This window comes from Mycteria americana, chromosome 8 (assembly GCF_035582795.1).
Source record: "Mycteria americana isolate JAX WOST 10 ecotype Jacksonville Zoo and Gardens chromosome 8, USCA_MyAme_1.0, whole genome shotgun sequence".
In the NCBI taxonomy this organism is placed as follows: domain Eukaryota; kingdom Metazoa; phylum Chordata; class Aves; order Ciconiiformes; family Ciconiidae; genus Mycteria; species Mycteria americana.
The window spans coordinates 10,304,248-10,330,118 of NC_134372.1; the positions used below are offsets into that span (position 1 = coordinate 10,304,248).

Sequence of the window (25,871 nt, forward strand, 5' to 3'; positions counted from 1 at the left end):
CAAATGTGCACCCTCCAACTGGTCCTCACATGGTTTGAGCTTTGGAGGGTTTTCTTCTGGCATCAAAAAAGCAATTCATCATCTATTACAGTACTGTCACCCAGATGATCTCAGTTTGGATTGTCAGATGAACATCACTGGGGCTGACTAGCAGACTCTTCTTCAGCATCCATCTGAACTAGAAGCCTGATGGTTCAGGATATCTCACCTCCCTCACCCCCCCCCCCCCCCCCCCTTTTTTTTTAATGTGGCTGAAATTAAATGTCAGACAAAAATATTCTCATTGGATGCAAAAGGCTGAAGCAGAGCTCTGGTTCTGCTGCACCTAGAACAGATTGCCTAATATTACATCCTGAATTTAATCTTTAAGACTGCTTTTCAGCTACATGTGACCCAACATCTTTCTAGGGAGCTGAGCACTCATAGAGCCCTCGGCTGCAGTGAGAGCTGCCAATATTCACACCATTTGAAAGAGAACCAAGAGAATTATCTCAGACAGAAGAAACAGATCTCTTGTGCTGACAGAGTAAACACATTTGGGGTCTGACTTTGCCAACAGCTCTCTTTTCTCTAACAACTACTGGAGTGGATCTGCTAACATTTAAGAGATATCCAACACTTTGCATTGCAAGAAGCCACTTCCAGCCGCTTATGTTTTTAGCAAATTGGATTTTTAAAAGTAAATTTTAATTTAATTTAAACTGCAACCCCAATGTCCCTTTTCCTACCTTGGACCCTTGCATTAGGTGTGGTGTTTAAAGGCTTTGATTGTGCCCATACAGGTCTTCTGTATGACAGCTACTCTTCAGGCCCAGTTAAGTGCCATTATGTCAACCTTCCACATGCCAGAGGTAAAGCTCCTTATGGTCCTCTTCTGCCAGAGGAGTACAGAACAAAAAGAAATGCCTAGAACCAATTTAGCAGCTGATGGATTCATCATTTAGGAAGGGTAGCAGAATGGAAACACTTCATAGGAGCCTCCTTTATGGTCAAGTCAAGGAGCAAGTTACAGCTCAACATACTTTGATGCAGTTCTTGGAGCTGGCCTTGTGCAGGTCACGTAAGACCTAGTCCTGGAAGTGTTGCCATTGACTTAAATAATACCGAGCCGAAAAGTTAAATCTCCCTGGGTCTCTGGCACTGGATGTAATAAGCCTTTGTCTTGTACATCATAATCACTTTGTTTAGAGACAGCTCTTTGCAACTGGGTACCTAAAGCTAGATATGCTCCTGAAATCCACTAGAGAAATACGTTGGCCCTTCAGGCAATCAATAGACTAAAACAATGGAAATAATAAGAATAATGATACTAGGATGAACATTCAGCATTATGAGTGAGGATCCTTTGAAATCCACTTGTGACAGAGGAAGAGGAGTTTCAGTGCACCAGCATTCACGATGTTTCACTGTGTAATTCCGTGAATTTCTGCTTCTCCTTAATTTCAGAAAGACAATTCAGTAGCCTCTGGCTTCTGTATTTATTGGCCAGCAGAAGCAGAAAAATAAACACACAACTAGGAGCTGTATTCACAGACAGGAAGTAACTTTAATTAAATATTGTGAAAGTTGAAAAGTTTTTACAGCTTGAATTTCTGCAAAAAAATTATAACAATCTCTACAGTAGTTAGTTTCTCTAACAATAGAACTGTACAGTGTGTGTGTCTATTCAAAAAGATTTAGATAAGAAGGTGAAAGGTTAGTAGTTTCAGAGATGACTTCATTTTAGCTGCATCCTAGTACAACTGTGAGGAAATAGGCATACTTTATGCAATCCAGTCATTGTGAAGCTTCACCTTGTTAAAACTGAAATCTGAATGTTTCCACTTAAAGCCATATTCTGTAAACAGCTGCATCTTTTACTTTGTAAAAGATAAGGGTGGTGCAGGGGGAGATTTTTATAAATTCCCATTCATCGGATCACTATAAATAGCTGCAACAAAACAAAATTATGCACATTGTCAAAGGATCTTTGGACACTGGCGTAGAAGACTACAAACATCGATGGCTAACACTGGTGTCAAAATCGCTATGACTTTGAGTGGAGCTCTACAAGAGTAATTGATGGTGTCACTGGACAAAATATGGCTTTAAATTTGATTACATTGTCGTGCTGTTGCTTACTATGTGAATTAGAATAATTGCTTGGAATACAGAGAAGCAATAAACTGATGTCTCTCACATTTTCCAGTTTTCTCTTCTTTTATTTTCTCACCATGAAAAAAAAAATCCTGTTTTCTTCCCTTCCCCCCAAAGATCACACTGTGACATTCTAGTGAAAACCATTGCAAAATTCATACAGGAAGCATGCACAGTTGCAGCATCGTTGTAAATGATTTCTTGCTCGACTAGAAAAAAGTTATATTGTTTTAAGGTAACAAAACAGTTCTTTTGTGCTTTTCAATTCCTTTTTTTTTTTTTCTTAGAATGTTAGTGATGATTGACAGTTCTGGTGCACAGTACAATGTACAAGTGAAATGAATATGATTTGCATTGTTAAGGCATCCAATCTGCTGGTTTATATTTATGTGAAAGACAGAGAAATATACAAGCAGACTTAAGAAAGAAAGTATTTTCATTGAGTTCTATGAAGTTTCTCCCCATATTTAATGCACAAAAATGCGTCACTCCAAAGAGGAGAAATCCCATGCATATTAATAGAGTAAAACAGCATTAGTTTTTGTTAAGCCTCAAAAGCAAAGGATACATTTTTTTTAAAATCTACATAACTAAATGCTACAAGAATAATATGCTACTTTTTGCCATATATTGGAAAAAACTTCTTAACTTACAAATAATACAAAAATAGACAATGGCTTTTGGGTGGAAATTAAAAAAAAATGGAAGCATGGTTTTAAACAATACTAAAAAAAACCCTATAAATGAAATGTTTTAAAATCACATTTAAACAGCTAATACAACGGTGAATGACCAAACAAATCAGCACTTTTCACATAGCAAACATACACAATAAAATAAACTTGTAGGGGAAAAAAAGCAATGTACAAATTCCAAAGATAAATACATTATTTATATGGATATTTTACAAAATCCCCTTTAAAACAAACAAACAAAAAACAGAAACAAAAAGCTTTTTTTTTCTTTAATTAATTTTGCAAGTATGTGCAAGCTAAAGGTAGTGAGCTCTTTTTGCAAAATATGCAGTAAAATTCTTTCTTGTGATATTGAAAAACTGTCTTAAGACATTAAAATGTATAAATAGAACAACAACTTTGGCAAAAAATCACAAAAAATCTACAGTATTTATAACTACATACAAAACACAACAGCAAAGAAAAAATATCAGGTAATGCATCTTCAGAGCTTTGCTGCCTCTTTGACTAACAGTTTTTAAGAACACTTCCCAGATAATGATAGCAAAATTTTTGTAAAACAGAAGCTATGGTTTTGACTTGAAACCTTCCTAACAGCCCCACCCCCCTCCCCCCAAACTCATGTTTCCATTTACTATTCAAAAGCAGTTACCTGTTGCTTAATATATTATGATACAAACTGAGAGGGTCGACTGATACAGGAACGATCCTAGCGGGAGGCCGACGAAAACGTGTGCTTTTCGATTGTGAGGATGCAGAACCGCAGACTGTTCGCATTCTGCCCCATAAAAACGAATAGATCAAGGGGAGAGGGGCTACGCCGAAAGCACCCCGCGCGTGACGGCCGCAGTCTATGCCGTTACGCGGCTATGCAAAATCCAAATGGCATTTTATGCACAGCTCAGGTGACGCTAACCCTCCAGAAGGCCACTCATTTGGAAAGAGCCTGGTATATAAGCTAGAGGCCATGCTAATCTAATTCTGAAGTTTTAGAATATCTAGAGGCACTGGATTTTCAGTTAAGAGGAAATACGTTATGTGCATCCTTACCTTTGCTTTCACCAACTTTTCTTGTATTATTTACACAGTTATTTAGCCCGATATGAAAGGCAGAAGTTACTAATCCCACCCCTCATCCCACCCTTGCCTTCCAAAAATACCAGCTTTCTAGGGAGTGATATCTATTTAATTAGAACATTAAAAATGCATCATATTAGCTAGTCACCACTGGATAAGCAACCTGTATGAGCCGACCCTTAATTAAATGGCCATAATTCTTCTACGAAAAACTAACTGGCACTTCTATTCTGTCCCATACAGACTTGTATGTAAATGACACCACTTCATTTTTCTTTACACAGCTTTAAAAAAGAAATCATAAATTAAAAATGTGGAGTTCCATCTCTAGTGTCCCTTGTGTAATTGTATGATTTATAAAAGACAAATGGTGTTGAGTTAAATCAAGCCTTAAAAAAACACAAAAAACAGAAGGAAAAAAAAGCAAGCCCCCACCCCCGCAAAAAAAAAAGTGGATTTTTTTACCAACATACAATAAATATATCTCCCAGGTATTTGGGATGGACAACTTGAATCAACACCTTGCAATTGTAGATTGTTAATTTCAGTATTTGCAAGGATGGTGATTTTTGTTTTGTTTAAAAATCCGCAGTTATTGTAAGATTCTTCTTTATTTCTTTTTTATTTTTAAAAAGGCCTGAGTAAAAAGTTCCACTCTGGGACTTGTATCAGATTCTCTCTGAAGCAGAATTCAACCTCTTCATTAATAAAATTCTTCAAGGCAATTCTTTCACATGGGGGGAACAATCATGCCAGATATAGCTGTCAGAAGGAAAGGGGAGGGGAGGGGGAGAGAGAGAGGGGGGCGAAGTTACTTTTGTGCATTATCAAGCAACGTGTAAAATCCTCAGAGCTTTTCAACATTTACTAGCAACGTACTCAGCCATACTGTGAATTAAATTTATATGTAAGTATCATCCAGTAGAGACAACTATGTACACAGTAATCACGGGAAGCCTCATTCTGACCGGAAAGTGGTTTAAATTGCAAGTGACTCAGCTGAAATTAGTCATTTTTCTTGCAGAAAAAGTGCACTTCCCCTGATATCAGAATCAGACCCCAACTTAAGTTTCTGACTTTAGTTTCAAAATCTCAAAATACTCAGAAGGCTTAAACCTGACCCAGCCATTGCCACGCATTCTATTACTCTTTTAAAAGCAAAGCAGATACTTGCTCCACATATGAGAAAATGGCTGGAGTGCCATCGGCCAGCAATATTGCAGATCTGGTAGGGTGTTAGTTGCATTAGCCACACTAACAGTGGTTCATTCTCCTATGCCAGTTTTCTCTTACAAGTTCAGTGTTCAGCCCTGGGACTTATGTATGCATTTCCAGGTGCTCAGAAAAGGACTTAAACTCTCAAATCCAATTTTCAAATTGAAATATGTCCTTAACCAGTGGTTTAGCAGACTGGTGTCTCATTGTTTTATTACACTTGTAGCAGACATCATCAACTACATTGAGTTGTGCGTTAATGTTAATTTAGAATGTCTTCTCTTTTGTTGGCTAAGTTGAATCATCAGTATTTCTTTATTATGCTCCCTAACACCATTTTCTATGAAACCATCACCTCTCTCAAAGAGGAGACATTCATTAAAAGTCAACAGGTACACTCTTCCACCTAGCTTGACCTCCAGCGTGGTCTCCCTCTATTTACCAGGTACTCTATGCAAATCAGACATACCAAGTGTCCAAGTGATATACTGTGAGCAAGCACATCATTACAGGAGATAGCCATGCAAGCTTATGATGAAAACGATAACAACAACGCATCTTTAAAATACTAGTTGTACAGTTGTTTGCCAAAAGGTAGAGAACAGATTCGCCTTCGGGTTGGCGGGACTTCATGGGTACATTATTTAAATGCTAGAACTGCCTGCCATCTCAGACATCTGGACATGTAATTTCTTAAGGAAGGACTCAACCCTCTGACTGGTGCTGATTCATTGTGCTTTAATTACAGCTGCAATTATTTGATAAGAACAGAGCCAAAGTAAAAGACTCACAGATTTGGGGTTGGAGGGGGAGAGGAGGGAAATGTTTTCTCCACAAACACCACCATATGTGCAAGAATTACAAGTCTAATCAGCAAGGGGAGAACAGCTCGAGTAAACTGCACTGATTAAATGAAATAAAATGAGAGGAGAAGGCAAGAATGCAAAACACATCCACATGTTTGGAACAGGCCATCTTCAGAGGTGACATGTTGCAACTATACAGCAGCATTTCAATTCTTGGAATTTATCATTCAGCAATGTTTTTATGTGGAATCACTGTACTGATGGTTTCCGCTCCCCATAAGGGCTCTTCAAGGAGCTGAGAATGAGGATAAAAGTGATAGAGAGGTGACTTGAGTTGCTTTAAGCCCTACAGGAAGACACTCAAGTGAGTAGCATAGAGGACACCACCGTGTCTTAGATGTTCCTTGCTGAGGTATTTCCTGTCATGGGCTTTTTTTGGCTCTACCATGGAGATAATCTGAGGCTCCAGTTTCATATTATCTCCATAGATATGCTGTCTCCTTCATCTCAAATCATAGGATGAATTCGATATTGCTTTTTTTTTAGAATTCTTGCCGATTTAATCAACACTGGGTGAAACAACAGCAGTTTTGTTTAAAAAAATTCTCAATGGGTTTTATTGCAGCAGTGTCTCAAACAACAAGTTCTGAATCCTCACAATTGGGCTGTCCCTTTGGTTCATGTGACTAAAAATGAAGGAAACCCAAGCTAAGCAACGCTCTCACTGTTGTGATTGCTCCCTACTCTGCTCTTGGGATCCTTAGAGTATGGGCCAGGGTACGGACCCTGAACTACAGACCTCTATGGCATCAGTAAAATAGGTATTGACAGTGACGGATACAGTCAACCAGACTGTAATTCTGCTGTGGCAGCCCTGCAAGGCGGACACCTACAGCTAAGGGAGAGAGTGTGATTTTCCCTATTTGAATGTATGAAAGACTCACTTTCACAGTGAGGGCATGGAGGGCATGGACCTGAGACACAGGTTTTGTCCCAGTTCTCCTTCTAGCTCATTGTGTTACATCAAGCAGTTTGATTTGTTTGTTTCTTACCTGAGGATAACAATTTTTATCCCTATTAGTAAAGCACTTGGAGATTCATGAATGGCAGTTGTTTACCAGAATATAGAGGTGGGACTGCAGTGCTTGGACGTCAGCGCCGTATGTTACGGCGCAGAGAAAAGCAATACTAACAACAGTGCTCCCTCCTTTACTGCTCAGATAAGCAAGGAGTTGAGCAGATGGGAATGGGTAGAGTCTTCCTATATGTGATGAGTGCAACTGAGCAGAGTCAGATGGATAATTAATCCTCTGTGCATTCTACTTTAACCTTTTTTGTCCTTTTCAGCCCTTTCTAAATTCTAAATTTAGTGAAACTTTAAAACAAGATGTTGTTTTGCTTTAGAAAAAATACCTACACTTCAGAAAATGTCAAAATATTATTCCAACAAAAAATTCTCAAGCTAAAAGATTCATCAAAACCAATTCGATTTCAACAAGAAATGACGAAGAATTGTCTCTCTCTTGAGACAGCACAGCTGCCTACCCTGGGTAAGAGCCCAAACAAAGGTGACATAATTGCAACTCCTTCCTGCATGGCTTAGACATTTTCCTGTAGTTACATATCAGCCGTGCACCTTTTGCCATTGGAAACAAATGGTACAGATGCAGATCTTTGCTCATTTTTTCAAAGCATTATTGTTTTTGAAGAGCTCTGAAATTCTTAATTAAATTACAAGGCAAATGGCAAAATTATATCTTTTCTGCCTAAAATCTTTGATATTTCCATTCTTTCCAAGTCTTCATTTATATCTCTCTACTTTTATTCCGTAAGTACTACATCTCATCATGCAAATTCTCTCAGCTGTAGCATGTTGTCGATCCTGAAAATGGAGATATCAGTGGGAAACAGTGGAGGTATGAGATCACACCAGCTCCACAAAGCGAGGGAAGAGAGTAGAAAAACTCCCACCAATGGGCACTATTTCTTCTATCACATACTAATTTGTATTTGCTGCTAGCAAATTACAGAAATAATGTATTTTGAGTTTTACAAAATTGCATGGCAAAGAGAACAACAGATAAGCCTAGCTGTTGTTTTAGTGAGTTCTGCTGATATCTAAGCTACATAAGGAAAGCTTGATTGCTTTCTGATGTATCCAGAAGCCCAAGAGAGATAAGACAGCCTCCTTAGACATGGTTGTTTATTTAAGCAATAAGGCACAACAGGCAGTGCATTTCTGAGTGATTATTACAAGCCTCAGGTGGTGTCAGAAGGCATGGGACTAAAGGCTGTGTGTCTTTAACTCACCAAGAAGTTCAGTGATGACCTAGAAATGAACCATCTCTTGGTGTCTCATTCCTGTTATGAAAACTGAATTGCTAAATAAAAATTAGGGGAAACACTCAGATCTATGTGGTTTCTGGGCATTACAGATCTGGATGTGACACAGTGAGGAGGCAATCAGCAAGCCTCAGTTGCGTCCAGTGCTCTCAGCTCATTCCATAATTGCTTTTCATAACCGAATACGTGGAATCTGGGAATTCCGTGTCTTGTGAAAGGAAAAACAGTGCCTGAAAAAGCTTTCTCCTGTTACTCGCTTTTTCTCTCCACCTGCAACAGCAGGTTGGGACAAGGTGAAGAGAAGAAAAAAAACATTAACATGTTCAAAAGCTTCTAGCGGTCCACTCTTAGCTCCTTTTTTATTTTTTTAATACAGAGGTGAAACATTTTTAGCTGTTGCCTTTAAAATTTGTAGCATGTCAGCAGTGCCGAATTTTTAAAACGTGCAAAAATTAATCTCCTAAACACTACGGCTCATCTGAAAATTTCGTTGTGTTTTATTCCTGACACAGCCTGTATTTATAACAAAGTCCTGACCAAAGGCAGCCAAGTTCTGCTTATATGTTCCAAGTATTTTCACAATTTCTGTGTGCATGTGTGTACATCTGCAAGGATTCCTCCTCCCAATTCACCAGGGTAAAATGCACTGAGAGCAATGCTGTCCTTCAGTCACAATAGATCCCAGCTTTTATGAATGAATTCCTTCCACTCTGCCTGCATATAGATTTTTTTGGCTCTTAATGGTGCTATCAGCATTATGCCCGCAAGCCCAGCGTTTCTCTTTCCAGAGGCCGCAGAGTGACATGTGGAGTCTGTGGAACTATCCTCCCCCTGCTCTGCACAGCTCCTTCCGAGCACGGCTTTAAAAATGAAGGATTTTATTCCCTGCTCGATGCTCTTTGGATAATTTGCACAGGCACGTGGAAAGGAAAACAGACCTCAGGTCTGGGGAAGCACAACGCATATTGCAAAATCCTTCCCACCTCTGGCACCGTTGGAGGCAGCTGGCTGCACCTGCTTATGGAAACTCCTCGGTCTAAGCGAGCATGAAAATGTCTCTCTCAGCACACTAATGCGTAGTGAGGTAATTACACAGGAAGGTTTAGGCACAGTGTTGTAAAACACGCTGAATCAAACAATGAAATGGGCAGTGCTGGTCTTTGCAGCATCCTCAGTTTGACAAGCTTTTGTCTGTCACTCCCTCGGCTTGCATCAATGCTTCAAAACATATTCAGGTGCTAATGCTGGAATACTTTGTAATGAGAGGGGAAGGGATGCAGAAAAGGAGCAGCCCCTTGATACCAACAGTTGAAGAGGCTTTCAAAAAGGCCCTACGCCGTTTATGGAATTAATCGGCACAGAAGTACATTAATCAGTGGAAACTAATGTTTGCCCTGGTATGAGTTGAACTGTAAAATGCTGCTGTTAGTTTGTAATGTGTCTTCTATTTATGAAAGGCAAAGGTTTGTGCCAAGCTCTGTAACGGTCTATTTGCTCTCAGTAGGATTTCTGCACAAGTCTACTATGACAAAGGAAAAAAAGGAAGGGAAGATTGAGTGACGTACTTCAGGAGAAGGCCAGCCCCTGGAGAGACCCTGCAGTGGAGTACTTGCTAGAGTCCACAAAAGACTGGTCTGATAAAGGACGACAACAGGGAATAAGAGAGGAAAGAAAGAAAAAGGATGGTATTAGTAAGCTGAAATATTACTCATTTTTATCATAACAGTAGGTCTGTGCTTTAAAAGACACAGTCTCTCAATTCAGCAGTATTAGTTGAGTTAGAGATAGGGTGCTTGCCAAACACCTGCATGGTACTAGGTGGGCTGGTGGTGGAGTCCAGTTACTCTTTACGGGAGGAAACCTTAGGACAGAGACCACCAGGGATCCCCCATTGTCTTCTATCCCCTTTAACAACTCAGTGTTACTTAGAGCCTCACAAGGTGCCGGGAACTCATGGTTTTGAGAGCAGCCATCTATGCTCCAGACTTGGTTTCACTTACCTTGCAGGCTATTGCCATTGGTGCTGGTGCAGGTGGGAGGAGGAGAAGTTTGCGGTCTCACGACAGGCGCAAAAGCACTCTTCTGTTTCACCGCTGAGACCATGTTGGCTGGTGAGAAGGAGAAAATCCCAGAGGAACTGCTACAGTTTGAGGGGAGGCTAGTGGAGGAGGCCATTGTCGGACTTGATGGCACAACTAAAGGAAAAAAAAGACCCCCCCAAAAGGCATTCTTTAGCATTAGATAATCAGCAGGCTGCAGAAACAAGAGAATTCTGCTTCTCGGATGCACTGGGTCTAATTTCAAATGGCCAAGGCCTTTACTGCAGTTAGATTTCTGGTTGTTCATAAAGCGTGATCAGTCACTACAGGAAACCCACTTGTTTTGTTTTGTTTTGTTTTGTTTTGCAGGTGTTCAGGAGCAGTAATTCTAGGAGCTCTTAAACACTCCCTTAATTCTCTGTCACTGCAACTCTTTATTCTTACAACAACCCTGTCCTGCCATCCTGTTTCAAACTTTTCTAGTAATTGGCATTAGCCACTGTAATGTTTTTGTGTAGGTGTATAAGAGGGAATCCAGACCATGTAGGTAACTCAGGGGTTACAAAACTGATGGGCAAGGAAAGTGGTTAAAGTACAAATCTTGATCTGGAATTTTTATCTTGGAAAGGTTTGAGTTTTTAACTGGCCTCCAAAACAGCATTTTAAGCCGTGTTTTCCTTTTAGCAAGATGGCTCCAGAAAGACCTACGGAGTTTCAAGCAAACTTGCAAAACGTAGAGAGATCTTAGTGGTGACCCAGCTGTCAAAAGTCAGCAAAAATGGTTGGGTTTCTTTCCTCTCTCAACCCCTGCAAGAACTAGGGTTTAAAGGGAGTTATTCCAAAAGCTGTGAATACACACACACACACACACATGTATACATGGAGGGTGTCCAGCATGAAGCAACCAGTGAGATGGCTGCTCTGGCATTTTTTTACTCCATTGCTCTCCTGGCACTAGTGTTTTCAGTGTCTGTTGCACAAAAAAATGTGTGTATAACTGACAGAAATCATGCTTTTCTTTTATCTCCCAATGGCAGAAACCACTAAACCTTTCTCACAATGACCACAGATGCTTTCTGTGTTACAACTACTAGTACGAAGTCAGTCTCCAGCTTCCCTGTGTCCATCAGCTTTGGGAAAGTTTCTGCTGTGGGGACTTCCCAGGAATTCTCAGTGACGTGAAAAACAGTCATATTTCTCACGTGACCATTTTATTTATGCACAGGAATGGAGCTGGCATTTCATATCTCACCCAAGATGGAGAATTTTGAAAATGAAAGTCTGTTTTATAATGGTCAAGACAAATAATTCTCCCAGAGACAAATAATATCTCCCATATGACCACCGTCTGAATACAGTCAATACAACATTCTCATTCAGAGCCGTCAACTGGAATCTCAGCTGGAATAGCTAAGCAATGAAGCCATTCTGGTTTATATCAAATGAAGATCTGGCTTTAACTACAAGACTGAATAAAATGAGAGTCCTCAGTTTTCCTAAATAAGCATAGACATAAGGCTCTCCTTTTTTTTAGGGACTGAACTGATTGTCCAAAATGCAAACCTGCTACATAGGAGGTTCAGTTTTTAAATACATATATCCTTAAACCGTTATTTTACTATATAGTGGGATAAATATCTTTGGTTCATGTATTTATCATTGAGGTTTTAAGTGAATTTGTTTTCATGAAAATAAAGCCAACTACTTTTATATTCAGACAGCATTGCCAGTTGCCCCTTTTATCCAACAAAAAAAAAAAGGAAAGGACCAATAGTAAGATCCCATACTTTCATTCTTCATCCTGTTTAGAAACCACTTATATACACGAGGGGGCTATGAATAATTACATATTATAGAGTAAAATCCTATCATCTGGGCTTTGAATTATTATTTTATTTGCATTTATGTAGATAAAAATCACCCTATTTAAGTTCTTATTTGAGAATCTGATATCATATTTGTTAACACTGAGGAAATCAATTAATGGAAATTAAATGTTCAAAGTTTCACAGTCTGACAGATACAATCTTAGTCTGAAGTCACTCTATGTCTGGAAGTACTTGCTAAGGGAGAGCAATCAAAGCACCTAAATTGAATTGCTACTATACAGCAATTAGTTTATTGATTTAATTAAGAATGCCACCTTTTAATTTTCAGGTCATGATTGAAGCATTTTCTGATTCAATGGATTAGGCATTAGCAGAATGACAGATCTACCAAGAAAACCTCCCAAAATATAACAAGAATAGAGAACCAGGGCTGGGAAGTGAAGTGCTATTCTAAAGAGGAATTCGTTCATAAATATGAAATAATACACTGCTAGAGTATTTTAAATGCATTACTGGCATCTGCTTCCAAAAAGAGATGTCTCATCAATCATGTTATATTATGAATTCAGAGTGCACAGATTCTATGACAGTAAATTCAACTTAATAAGTAAGGTACTTTGTAACATTACTTGTTACATTATTATTAGAGTACAAAAATAATAACTGGTTAGCAATTCCCAGGTTATAAGTACTAGTTATGTGGGTAAATATTTTCTTCTAAATTTGCAGCAGCTAAGAAGCCTTGGAGGTAATTTTTTAAATCCTGGTTACTATCCCCTTTTTAAGTCTGAACTCTAGCAATGCAATTCAAAATAACTCATTACTGCTGTTACACCACTAAACTTAAGATTCGCTGCGTAAACCTTGGCATGTTCATCAGTCTGTTTGACCTGTCCATGCTAGAGTCTCAGCCTAGAAACCTATTTATATGACAAGACCTTCTGGCCTGATTCTGCTAGCAGCTTTATACAGATGTCAGTGGAATCCTTTATGTCACATGAGTAATGTCAGAGGAATTGGGCAGGTCCTATTCGTTTAATTTTCTCATGTGAATAGGGACTACTGAGCTGTGTGAGCGGCTGCAGAAGAGGTTCATAGGCCTTTACGAACAGAAATGTATTTATATTTAAACAGGTTACTAAACCTTTAATATAAAAATGCAGAAAGTTAGTCCTACACATAAATATTTCCATAAGTGGGACTGTAGACCATAAGCTCTTTACGCCATGGAATATATGATTATATATGAATGAATATAGGACTTACATCTCTGTGGCATTCACTGTACAGACACTAAAACACAAACTCTAAGAGCCATTGTCACATTTTACTGACTAATACTAAGCTCTCAGTGAAGTCAATATAATACCTACTTACAAAGCAAATGGAGTATAAGCAATCAAGATTAGGCCCAATAGTAATTCATAATTTCTATAAAGGTTATGAACATATTATTTACTCAGAGGTCTCAGAAACATCATCATGCAGCTTATGGAAATGTCACTCTTATTACAGTAAACTTTTCTGTCCTTCATATCTTACAGCTGGAAAAAACTATTTTTCCTGCAGCAAATATCCTTAGCTTCCTTCCGTACCCACTGCAACAAAAAGTTGTGTACTGACAACTGACTTCTGATCCACTCCAATGGACTTTCAGTCACTTATGCCATCCCTGCTTTCTAGCAACGTTGAGGACAGCGTTTCTTATTTATAGAGTATAAGGTAAGTTATGAAACTATCAGCCCAAATCATGAGAGATATTATTCTTTTTAAGTTCTTATGAGACTCCCTAATAATAATAATAATAACAACAACAACAACAACAACAATAATAATAATAGAAGACCATTGTTGGCAACGCTAATGTCTTCAAAGTGCTTCAAAGGTCAGTGCCTTGGAGAGGAGAGAAAGGACCAAGCTCTGTTTCAAGTGCTCAAAATAGAAACTAAATATTGAGTATCACAGAAAAGTCACCATCTCCTTCTAATGAAAATGTGCAAAATACAGAAAAGCCATATAATACTCACTGGCATAGGGAGAATTGGCAGCAGATCCATTCAGGAAAGTTGGAGAACCGCCTAAATTTGACATTCCAGCATTCCCATAGCCATTCATGCTTGTTGTGACAGAGTTATAATTTGTCTGCTGAGGGGTGGTGCTTGGCACATAGCCATGAGGTGACACGCTGCTCGAGTTGCGAGTAAAACCTTTTGTGGGAAGGGAATACATTTAGAAATTGGTATTAGCCCGAGAACAGTTTCTTACGCAAACAGCTACAAGCAAGTAACTCTGGGCTACCAAGCCAGCAGCCTGGTCCAGCCACGATGTGCATGGGGAGGGCCAGGACTGACCACCACTGCCCACCAGGTAACCCAGATTGTGAACCCTCGCTCCCTAGGTCGTTGCTGATGGGAGCACAAAGGAGGAGGAGGGAGGCTACAGCCTTCACAGCTCCTCAGGCAACCCATGCCCTCAAGCAAAGATTACCATTGGGTATTACAGGAACACTCACTCTAAAAGAGCTGTTTGTAGGAAATGGAGTAAACATGACCTACATTTTCAAAGTGAGGAGTACATACCAACTTAAGGTATGTTAAAAGCATGTGATTTTTTTTAACTCTCTTCTGATGTCGCGCTCATTTAATGCATCTCAAATTAGATGCTCATTGCACACTTTAGATGTGCAATGAGCATCTTTTAATGCATCTCAAATTAGATGCTCATTTGCACACTTTATGTAGGCTATATTTCTCAAAGTAGTGGGATATCCTTAGTCTTTTTGCCCTGGTCTGATTGTTATGTTGGTAGAAAATGACTATCGAATTCGGCACCAATTTAAAATTTGAATCTCTACCTAATTCAGGAAATGACGTTTGGGGAAACTCATATCCAAATATCCAGAAAGGAAGATTTGTTTCTAGAAGCACAGAAATACAAAATGCATCTTCACTCCTAGAAGAAAAAATGCCAACTTTTCTTCCTACCACACAGTACATCCATAAAATATTTTCATCTAAAAATAATTTATATTTTTTTAGTGTAATGCAAAATAATTTTGTCTGTCCTCCTAGAAAACAGCCTCATTATAATACTTTCTCATTATAGTGGATTTTTAAGTCAGATAATAAATAGAGCTGAGCAAAGGAGAGGGGAAAATGCAAAGGGTTTTTACAAAAATGTTCTTCATATTTTTTTTAACTGTAGGAATTAAAACTATATTGATTTTATACAAAGTGAAAAACACTTTATTTTAAAAATTAGAGAAGCTCTGAAAATGTCTTTGTAAATATTTCTATTTTTTGCTAGTTTCAAAATTTAGAAAAGTCTCAAACTCTGCAAAAAAATCAGTGCCAATATTATTTCTCTTGCAAAACCAAACCAAACAGACAAATAGTTAAGGGATACTTTTGTGTTATAAAGAACTGTGACATAGGCCCTAGACTGAGAGATCATCCATGCTCAGGAAAATATATAAACAAGTACTTAACATTAAGTACATGCTCAAGTTGATAGAAATCCTTTTAAAATTAGTGGGACTTAAACACAAATACAAGTGTTATTCTAAGCAGAAGGAAAAGCTATTTAGATATCTGCAGAAGTGCTTTTCCCAAATTGAGGTAAAAGTCACTAAAGAAAGCCCCATCTCATGACGGTATTGTGTCATTCAAAGGTTGTGCATGCATGTGGGACGGTGTCTGTCTAGACATGCTCCTAGCCTTCAGTTTTGAACCATCACTCTTTCACTGCTCTGCATGTTTCCCTGACTTTTATCAGAAAAGGTTCATAGAGAGAGGAAGACGAGTCTTCTCCTGACCCTGATTGGTGGCTTGTGAGGCTTCAGAAACGTTGACAGCTAGTTGACCACTAAAGGAATTCACTCCCATCATTCCTGCATGGACCGACGTGTTAGCGAGGGCGGGGAGCTGGTTGTGATTGCGGGGGACACTGTAGAGTGCTTCTGCGATGTCTGCTGCTCTTTTCAGGATTATTTCCTAGAGGATAAGAAGGGAAAAAAAGAATAAAAGAGTTACCAATGCAACTCTGACAAACCTTTTCTTACACACCAAAATGAAACACTTCCCTGTCCAAAGGCAAAAACTAGACGCTTTTCTTTCTAAACCAGTTGGCTGACTGATAGCTAATGCTTATATGATCTGCTGCCTTCATGATAAATCCTGACAGCTGTGGTAAGAGAGTTGGAAGTTTCAGTCCCAGTGGCCATGCTTCTGTATAACAAGACCACCTGGCAGAATGGGGCCAGAGCCTAGATTTACTCCACCTTAAAGCTATCTTTAGGGTAAGATTGAAAAATCACTGGTGGCAAGACATAATGCATATCATTGCCCGTATTATATAATATCTGGTGAAAGTGGGCAAATGCCTCCAGGGTTAATAACACGTTGCTTTTACGAGAACTTAATTCACACCCTTTAAAAAAGAAAACAAGCAAACTAAACCCCACTCCACATATGACATTGCCCTCTATTCTTGTCTCACATTGTAGTACCATATAACTTTAGCCCCTGATCTATCTATACATCTAAGAAATAGCCATGTTTTAGAATTGCTGAAGTAGAGTGCATTTACCTGGTTATTATGTGGCATACCATAGAGTGCTTCTACTAAATCAGCAGCCCTCTTAAGTATTACTTCCTGTCAATATAAAAACAGATGCATTCCTCTGAGTTCAATAAACTCCTTGTGGGGGAAAACAAATATTAGAATCTTTTATACTCTTCTATTAGTTGCACCATGTTTTGTGGGGTTTTTTTCCTCCCACCAGGTACACCTTAATTGTAACAACTCTCAGCAGCCACTGAATGGTGTTAAATCACTAGTTCATCCTATTCACACACACGCTTAATCAAGTCAAAAGGTGAGAATCATTGGTGCTGCAAAATAAAATACATCACTCAATTGTCTCTACCATCTGCACTATAAACCACTCATCAGTTTATTGCAGAATACAATCCTGAGGTCATTTACTAGATTACTGCAATCAATGTCATTCAGAGCATGTTATGAATCCCTTCAATGTGTTTATTTTATTCTTAATTGCATACTGCAGGAATTGTGACCTTACCCAGCAGGCCACGTTCAAAAGATATCCAATCAGTCCTATGCTACTCGTAATGTAACCTTTCAACTTCTTTGGTTTGTATCTCGATATGATGGGTCAGGGTAGGATCCATGTACATAAAATGATGCACAAGAGGAAAACACATACAGTATGAGAGAATGGCCCAGTACGGTGCAGCGTTTCCTGGAAAAATTCCCTGCATGGACAGCAGAAGTTAAAACAGTCTGGGATTTAGTTCTCCATTTTGGGCAAATTTTTTTTCTCCATTTTCCTATTTGTTCCTTTTCACTTAATATTTCTTAGAGTATTTTAAACTGGCATTCAAGTAATAATAGCTTTTCCTGTGTTCTTATATTTTACAGCGTGGAAAAATCTCTATGAACAATCCTGATAGAAACTGTAAAAATGCATTACAGAACTAAGCCAGAAGACATATTTTTTTCTTAGTATTTTAAAGCACCTAGCAGATTCCCATTTGCCTGATCAAAACCAGTTGAGACTGTCCTTTGAGTAAAACAACATATTTTTGTAATTCTCAGCCCCTAAGTATTGCTCTAATATACTAACACAATGCTATTCACCACAGCATATTTCTGCAGGTAGCTTACAAAAATAGTACCAGTTCTAAGGATTTTACAGTTTTCTACAAAGTTAAACTTTTTAACTTAAAATATTTTACACAATAGCCATATTTTATACCAAAAAGAAACAGTAATGCTCAATTTTCATATACTGTAGACTCTGATCAGAAAATAGAGATATAATTGCGTTCATTTTGCTGTCACCATAACCTCTTCAAAAATCCTTGAACAACTCTTCAAATGACAAGCTTTTAGATGCATATTAGCATTTTTTTCAATTTTAAATTCTCTATAATATAAGATAAAATAGTTGTCATACTGCAGTAACTACTTATGACATATATAATGTCCTAAATTCAAAAATGAGATGGAGGATTTTTGTACTCCCAGTAAACATTTAGGCTTGCCTTCTGCTGCACACACCCCTCTCTCAGAACACACATTTAAATTATTTTCCACATATGAAGTGAGATGTAATATATAATTTATGGATTTTTAAATCACTACATTTGAAACAGATTCTGAGGAGTTAAGTTGCTACAGCCTTTTTCTGTTGGTTGGGTTTTTTTTTTTTTCTTTCCATTGTGGTTGTTGTTTTGGGGTTTTTTTGTGTAGCTTGACCACAACAGTTAGCAGTATAATCACGGACAGACAGACTACAAACAACATCCAGGTACAATCAATCCTTGTTTCTTTACCAGAATCATCAGAACACTGAGTTGCCCTTTCTGTCTCATACTGAAGATACAGACTAGAGAAGAACAGAGATGTTACTGAAAAATGTTATCTTTTTCAATCCATGATTTTAGGTGGAAAATTACTGCACAAACATTTGACTTTGCAAACTAGGATTTATTTCACTTCAGTAGAAATTGTTTGCACTATATATTTCACTGATGTAAAATTAGAATGTGATACGTAGCCCACAAACTGCTCTGGAATATTGTTAACCTAAGCTGTCATTATGTTAAATTACTAAAAAAAATAAATTTAAATAGTCATTTCTGCTCTACCTGACTAATCATAGTTATTTATGTAATGCTGAGCTAAAAACATTAGAATGCATCTAAAAAGAGATTGAAGACCATGTTAAAAAATGAGGTAATTACATGGAATCTTACAGCCGCTCTACCTAATATCAAATATATTCCAGTTCTTAAACATTGGAAGTTCTTTGATGCCATACCATATTGCATGTAAATAAAACTAATTGTCGTGATGGTTTATTGAAATATGCTTGACAAGTAGCATTCCATTTTCCTAGCTAGTCAACGGTTATGTTTTTTCAACATTTTCAGAATCTGTAAATTTGAGTTTCATGCTTTCTCTAACAATATTTTCACACAATAAAAGCATTTCTTGTTTATGACATTTTCAGATCATACAAAGTAGATGTACACAAAAACTCCTCTGTCAAATAGTGGTATCTTCTATTCCAGAGCTGACGGTAGCTTCTTATAGACACAAACTAGCTTTAAAAATACACAACAAAATGCTACTACAGGCATGCTCGAAATATTAACTTCTTGTTTTCTGAATGCATCTTAAACCTTTTGCAGCTCTGCTTAAATTACCATAGAAGCTACTGTTACAACTCCACATACAAAGGAGCCCCAAAAGTCCTCTATAAGTTAGAGCAACAGACCTTGCAAGGTGCTTGGATTGCGGTGACCAGAAAATTGTTCTCACCTCCATGTCATTACACTCACAGTGAAGCAGCCCCCGAGCATGTTTGTGTTCGGGATCTAATATATTGCCTTTCAATCAGAGCTGAGAGCCACTGAACACATAGACAGAACATGACGAGCAGGTCAGGAAAGCAATAAAGATTTTACAGAGCTGTCCAAGGTGCTAAATTTACTCAATAATGGGTTTGGCACCATAGTGTTAACCTCTCATTTACTACCAGTTTGAGGGACTAAATTGAAGTAGCTGACTTCATTTACCTTGAAATGTATATTTTATGACATTATGTAAGTAGATTGAAAGGGCACTGCAGTTTTAACAATTTAAAGGCTAGAGCATGTTTAAGATGAAGCTTGAATATTTATTGTATATTGCACTTAAACTATATTGTATATTAAAATGCATTGATTAAATTTGTAAAAGGTATTATAAAAAAGGACAGCTAATATAAAAGATCTATGTCTTTTACAATCCAATTGATACTGCATGTTACCACTGCAATGGTGATAGATAAACAGATAGATAGGTGGACAGAGCAGCAGACAGACATACCAAAAAGTGAGTGAACCTCACATTCTATAAAAAAGAAATCTCTGCATAAGCTCAAGGTCTGTTATTCCAGATATTCTTTTGTTCACAGAAATTCTTCTTTGCCTTCATCTCAGAAGCCTAGATTTTCATAGCAGTAAGTGGGCATCATGTAAGGTCCTTCCAATTGAATATGCAAGTGGAAATATTTCCTGAGAGAGACAGAGTTTGACTAAAGCTAATATCTAATTTATGGGGGCATTTGTCAAGAAATATTCACTCTTCTATTAATGCTAGAAGTCTGACAGCTTTTGGGTTAGAATAAAGGACTTCGCAGCATTTAGTTAGAGCTAAAGTGAGGGTCGTCTTGTCTTGCATTTTATTTCAAATGAGCATCATTTTATTTCTATCAAAATAACAATTAAGCAAATATTGGAAAAAGGAAAGATTACTTTAGTGATTAAATATGATGCATCAGAACTCTGCCCTCCATGCAGCTACACACCACAGATCCAGAGTCCATTTTTATTCCAAACTGAAGCTGATTTTCTACTGAGGGATTTTTACCTTTTTAATTTTTGAAACAGGAATGCAATTAAATATTTTAATCAAATTTTCCTCCTGAAAATACTAAGGGGTGTTTACACAAGCAAAAGAGGAGGCTGGGTAGTGAAGTCTGCTGCAACTTTGCCTATTCCAAAATTACTGTAGGAAAGATTATATAAATCATACCGGAATGATTGTGCATTTGAAGCACAAAGACTGAAATTCAGACTGAATCCACTCTGACAGAATGTACCTTGAACCAACATTACAGCAACTTTGCATGTTTTGTTTGTGGCATGCATCCCCTTCAGAAGGAATTCATTAAGATCATGAAACTTGCATTTCAAGTTTTATCATGACAAAAACATTGTGTGTCAAGTTTTATCATGATAAACACATTTTGTGCCAGCTTTCAAAAAGATGGGATTTTTCTTCTGTTGACATCTGCTTACTTTTTATTCAGCAACTAGTGAAAAAAATCCACTCTGTGTCCCAGAAGTGCTGTGAGTCTAGTCAGCTAAAGGGTATCTAGAGTTACACTGAGTTATTCGGCTTAAGTAAGTAAATTAGATAATGTTCAAGGTACTTGTTAAATCTAAATTAATTTTGTCAAGAAGAAGCTGACCACAATATATAATACTCATTAGCCACATATTGTATTATGGAGACCACCAAAGGATTTATGTACTTGTGGAGAGCGTGGGGGGGAAGCTGTTCTAGCATACTCTGAGGCATTTATCTTATGTGTTGTCTAGATATCATATCACCTTCTAATGCTCTTTAGCATTGTAATACAAGAGAGAGCTCATTCATCTTCTGAGAGGGTACTTAGGGATGATGATGTCATTCATACTTCCTTGACTCTTATGTCTGACCTCCTGGCTCTGCCTTCTAACTTCCTACTCTCATGGCTACTTGCAAGAAAAAAAAACTCTTCTGCAGAGTCAAAATGCTGAACATCAGACTCCAGTTCCCTTCTTCACCTTGGAAAGGTCACATTCTGAAATTTCAAGTCAAAGTTACAATAATTTGTGCTCAAACTTTCCTTTGTTTTTCAATGGGTGAAAGTATAAATGTGCTAGTTAAGGATAAGTGTTAGAACTAACTTTTAAACTTAATAAGTGTTAGAACTTAATAAGTGTTTTAAACTTAATAAGTGTTAGAACTAAGTTTTAAACTTAAGTTTTAAACTAAAGTTTAAAGTTTTAAACTTTAAATTTTTGTATATATTATATTTTAAAAGATACAGATAAAATTGTGAACACCTCTTTCAAGTGTAAAGGCAAAACCAACATTTTGATAGAGAGCCATTTAGAAGGATGCCACAGATCTAAAATGCAGCCATATAGCTTGGTATACAAGAGTTTCAGCCTGTCCAGTACCTCCCATCTCTCCACATCTACACTGAGCACTGCATTATTGTATCATTTTCAGCAATTATAGTTTTATAAAGACTCATAAAAGCCTTTCCAAATGTAAAGATCCTCCATTTACTGTAAAACTGAGGGAACTATGCCAGCCTAATGGGAAGTATAAAATAACAGGACCATTTCACTAAAAAGATATTTGTACTCACACAAAGATGAAAACTTCTCTAGCAAACAAAAACAACTGAATTGTTTCCATATTTTATAATTGAATCATACTGAAGAAGTAAACACCATATAGATATTACAAAGACAGGAAGGCAAAATGAGAGAGAAAGACAACATACCTCACTTGAGGGGTAATAAAAAAGCTTCTGCTTACCGCTGCCTATAGGATGGAAATACACTGAATTCCTGTCACTGAATTTCAATGGCAATTTCCAGAAAATAAGTCTACAGTGGGAGCTAGAACCTTAGCTTTTCCAAGTCATTGTAGTCTCATCAGCCTCCACCCAAACTGAAAATCACAGCCTAAATCTACAGCACTAAAAACAGCCATGCATGACCTTACCACCTGCTCCACAATGAGCCAACCTTATAAATAAAATATAGAAAGCCTATATGAGGCAGCAGAAAGAACAAACGCTGAAGTGCAAATGCGAGCAGGCATCTAGCCATAAACATTGAGAATCGATGATTAAAACACCTCTTAACCACAAAGGTGATAAATGTATAGCGATAGGGAAAACACACCCTATTCACAGCCTCCATTGGAATACTGCTGACAAAAGAAGGAACAAAATTATGATGATCACCTGTAAGTCTGTCCTTGCAAGCCTCCCATCTTACCCCTATTATCCTCCTGTTAATATGGTGTACTTAGATACTATAAAAAAAGGTATGAGCCTCCCTTTTTAATCCACACCACTCACACTGCTGGTCTTCATTTCCATAAATGATGGGCACATAACAATGGCAACAGAATTAGTAGCTAGCACAGATGTGTACTTCATCTAGATACACAGTAGCATGGAATAAACTACCATTAATATAGTTGCATTGGAATAACTCTTTGAATAAACTGACATTTGAGAGTCTGGATGCTCCCACCATATTATCATCGCTGAAGCATCTGGCAAGTAATTTGGATGGTTTTGTTGCTAAAAGCTCTGGAGTTCTCTGCTAATGTTAAGTCTCTAAGTCAAAGGGAGAAGAGTGGGTATGTGAAAGCAGATATGCAGAACTGAAATCACTCCACCAGGGCTTAAATCACCTCTTTTAGGGACTTTATCCAACAGGTTACAGGATTCACATCTACGTCCCTCAGATAGCTGTAGAACTTTGACTCTCCTAAGTATGTTTACAGTATGTCTTGCCCTAGACCCCTAAGTTTACCAGAAAAAGGCATTTATAGCTACCTGCAGGAGCCCTTCAGAGTTGTCAAATCTTAACTCATGAGGCCAATCTACCTTCCATGCACACAGTGCAGGGCTGGCAGATACTACTACATTGTACTCATATCTATTCACATCCTACAACACATGAACTGGTAGCTGGGAGATGTCAGTCATATTAGGGACTCACTAATGCTGTCATTAAGAAATTGACGCTATGGTAATTCTCTGGCATCTTCTACAGCATTTCCCACAGGTTATCTTGCAAGTTCACACTGTGAGGATCTAAGGACAGATCCCTTCAGTCTGAAACATAGCGAGATCACAAAAGGAAACACATTTTTCATGCTGTACAAAAGGCTGCAGTATTTATCCCAGCATGTAAAGACCAGTTCTTCTGCACATATTTTTCCTTAGTTATGCAATCCCATCTTTCATACTATGATCAGTTTGTCAGATCCAGTGAATCATTAGAAGGCAAAATAAATGAGATACAAACTAGATCATGAACGGGTAAGTCCACATAAATCCAATTCAATGGCTAACAAAAAATTCTTCACCAACTTCCTTGACAGAAATTCCTCCACCCCACCAGTTTACAGTGACTCATACTATTCCCATCTATCTAGACAACAAAAAGATTATTCCAGATTTATCCATCAACATATGAACAAACAAATGATAACATTAGATTCTTTTCTTCTATCTGACCTCAAAGGTTTGCCACAATGACCTAAAAGCACATTTTGCACTCTAAATTTTCCTTATGTGCCACAGCTAGCTTCGGTCCCTGGGCAAAATATACAAAGAGACATGTACAAAGCAATCTCAGATAGGAACCTCAGGCATTTATTTTTGAAAATTTACCCCAAACTATTTGTACCAGCATCTACAGTACTTTGAAACAGATGTTCATTATTGAGATTAATGAGCTTTTAGGTTGGGGGGGGGGGTTGGTTTTGCATATGTAAGATTTTCTGATAGTTCTTCCTCTGCTCTTCATAGTATTAACATTCCTGTTTCTTGAAAACAGCTGCAGATTAGAGTTGCAAGAAAAAAAAAGAAAAAAAAAAAAGAGTTATTACTCAAAGTCTTCTCCTGACCATTTTATACCCATATATTTTTGGAAAGTTGTCAGTCCCCTTATGGAAGAAGAAGAATGTTTTGAATTATTTGAAGGGTCTGGGCTTAAGTAAACTTAAAAAGAATTTGGAAAAATGAACAGAGACACTAAATTCTGAGACTGTCTTTCAAAGATACTGCACAGGCTGTTTTAGAAGCTTTATTCTGCAGGTCATATTATTGTGCCCATTAGAAAAAATTCCCTGAAATACTGGGGATTAAAAAAAGATTAAATGTCGCTTGTGATTTTGTGTGTGGCACAATGTAGATATCCAATTATGTATTTGTAAGAGTGAAAAACATTTTACTTGGCAAATAGACAGGCTGATATCTATTTTCTATCATTTGCATACACAAAGACTTTCCAAACACAGGTCAAGTCCAAACCTTTAAATTGGTCTCGCATTAGGTCAAATCTAGAATGTATTGGGTGGCATAATTCACTTGACTGCATTTAAATCTATAGAATTATATAATTATGTTTGGTATTGCAAGGCAAGAATGTCTGCTGAGCTAAGTCAGCAGAGTTATATAGCAATTAAAGTGTAAATTGTACATATGTGTTTTGCCCGTTTAATTTTCAGAGTTGGTCTTTATTAATGCATTTACCCATATAAATATCTAAGTATGCCAAACTAGCTATTTTCTGTAAAAAACAAGTGTTCACCTATATGCAATTAAAGACCCACCCTCATTTTCTTTTAATGAAGGGGGAAAAAAACCCCACAAAACAAAACAAAACAAAACCCAAACCAGCATATCATTAAGATCTGTGAAACTGTCACTTTTCTGGATTGTTTGCTTCAGGTAGGAAGTGTTAGTAGTTAGAAACTGAGAGTTCAGGTTACTTTTAATAGCAGGAGGAAAACTGAAAAATAAGATGCATTGAAATTCTGACCTACAATGATATTCCACTATGTTCTGTGGAGAGTGAGTACATAAAAATGTTGAAATAGAGACTGGAATAACGTTGGTAGGTTTTAGTATTACAGTTAAAACACTGCTCAGTCATAACCCCTACAAATGACTACTTTCACTTACATTTTATCATCGGTATAATTAAAAGAAGTCTCTTGAAAGGGGCATTCTCATTACAACGAAGGACCACTTCAGACCCAATTGAAATGAAAAGACAGACCATAGATTAGGTGTAGATACCAAGTGGTAATTTCTAGGGAAGCATAAAATGCCAAATGTATAACAATTATATTTTATAACTATGTGTTCAAAGGACTTACAGTATTTTATTGTACAAAGAGGCTTTGGCTCAGAGACTACTTCAATGAAGTGCCTCCTAGCATATATTCTAAAAATTTTCAACTTTCTTACCAGAAACAAAAGATATTTTGTTCCTGATACTATTATTTTTAATTTACAGCCTTAAAAATTCAGCTGAAATTATCCAAAGCAAGTATAAATGTTGAATA

The 25,871-nt window shown here is 37.6% G+C and overlaps 1 protein-coding gene across 6 annotated transcripts in view; it reads right to left on the minus strand.

The window, feature by feature from the left end:
- Positions 1-1,539: 1,539 nt before the first annotated feature.
- EBF1 (EBF transcription factor 1) overlaps positions 1,540-25,871 on the minus strand; it is a 285,549-nt gene continuing 261,217 nt past the window's right edge. For 5 of the 6 annotated variants that reach the window (XM_075509695.1, XM_075509694.1, XM_075509693.1 and 2 more), the window contains exons 12-16: positions 16,728-16,793; positions 15,955-16,132; positions 14,168-14,347; positions 10,273-10,467; positions 1,540-4,670 (exon numbers count right to left, since the gene is read on the minus strand). In XM_075509695.1, coding sequence (XP_075365810.1) covers positions 4,639-4,670; positions 10,273-10,467; positions 14,168-14,347; positions 15,955-16,132; positions 16,728-16,793 — 651 coding nt within the window. In that variant the 3' untranslated portion in view covers positions 1,540-4,638. The remainder of the gene's footprint in view (positions 4,671-10,272; positions 10,468-14,167; positions 14,348-15,954; positions 16,133-16,727; positions 16,794-25,871) is intronic. The other variant, XM_075509696.1, reaches the window with a different exon arrangement.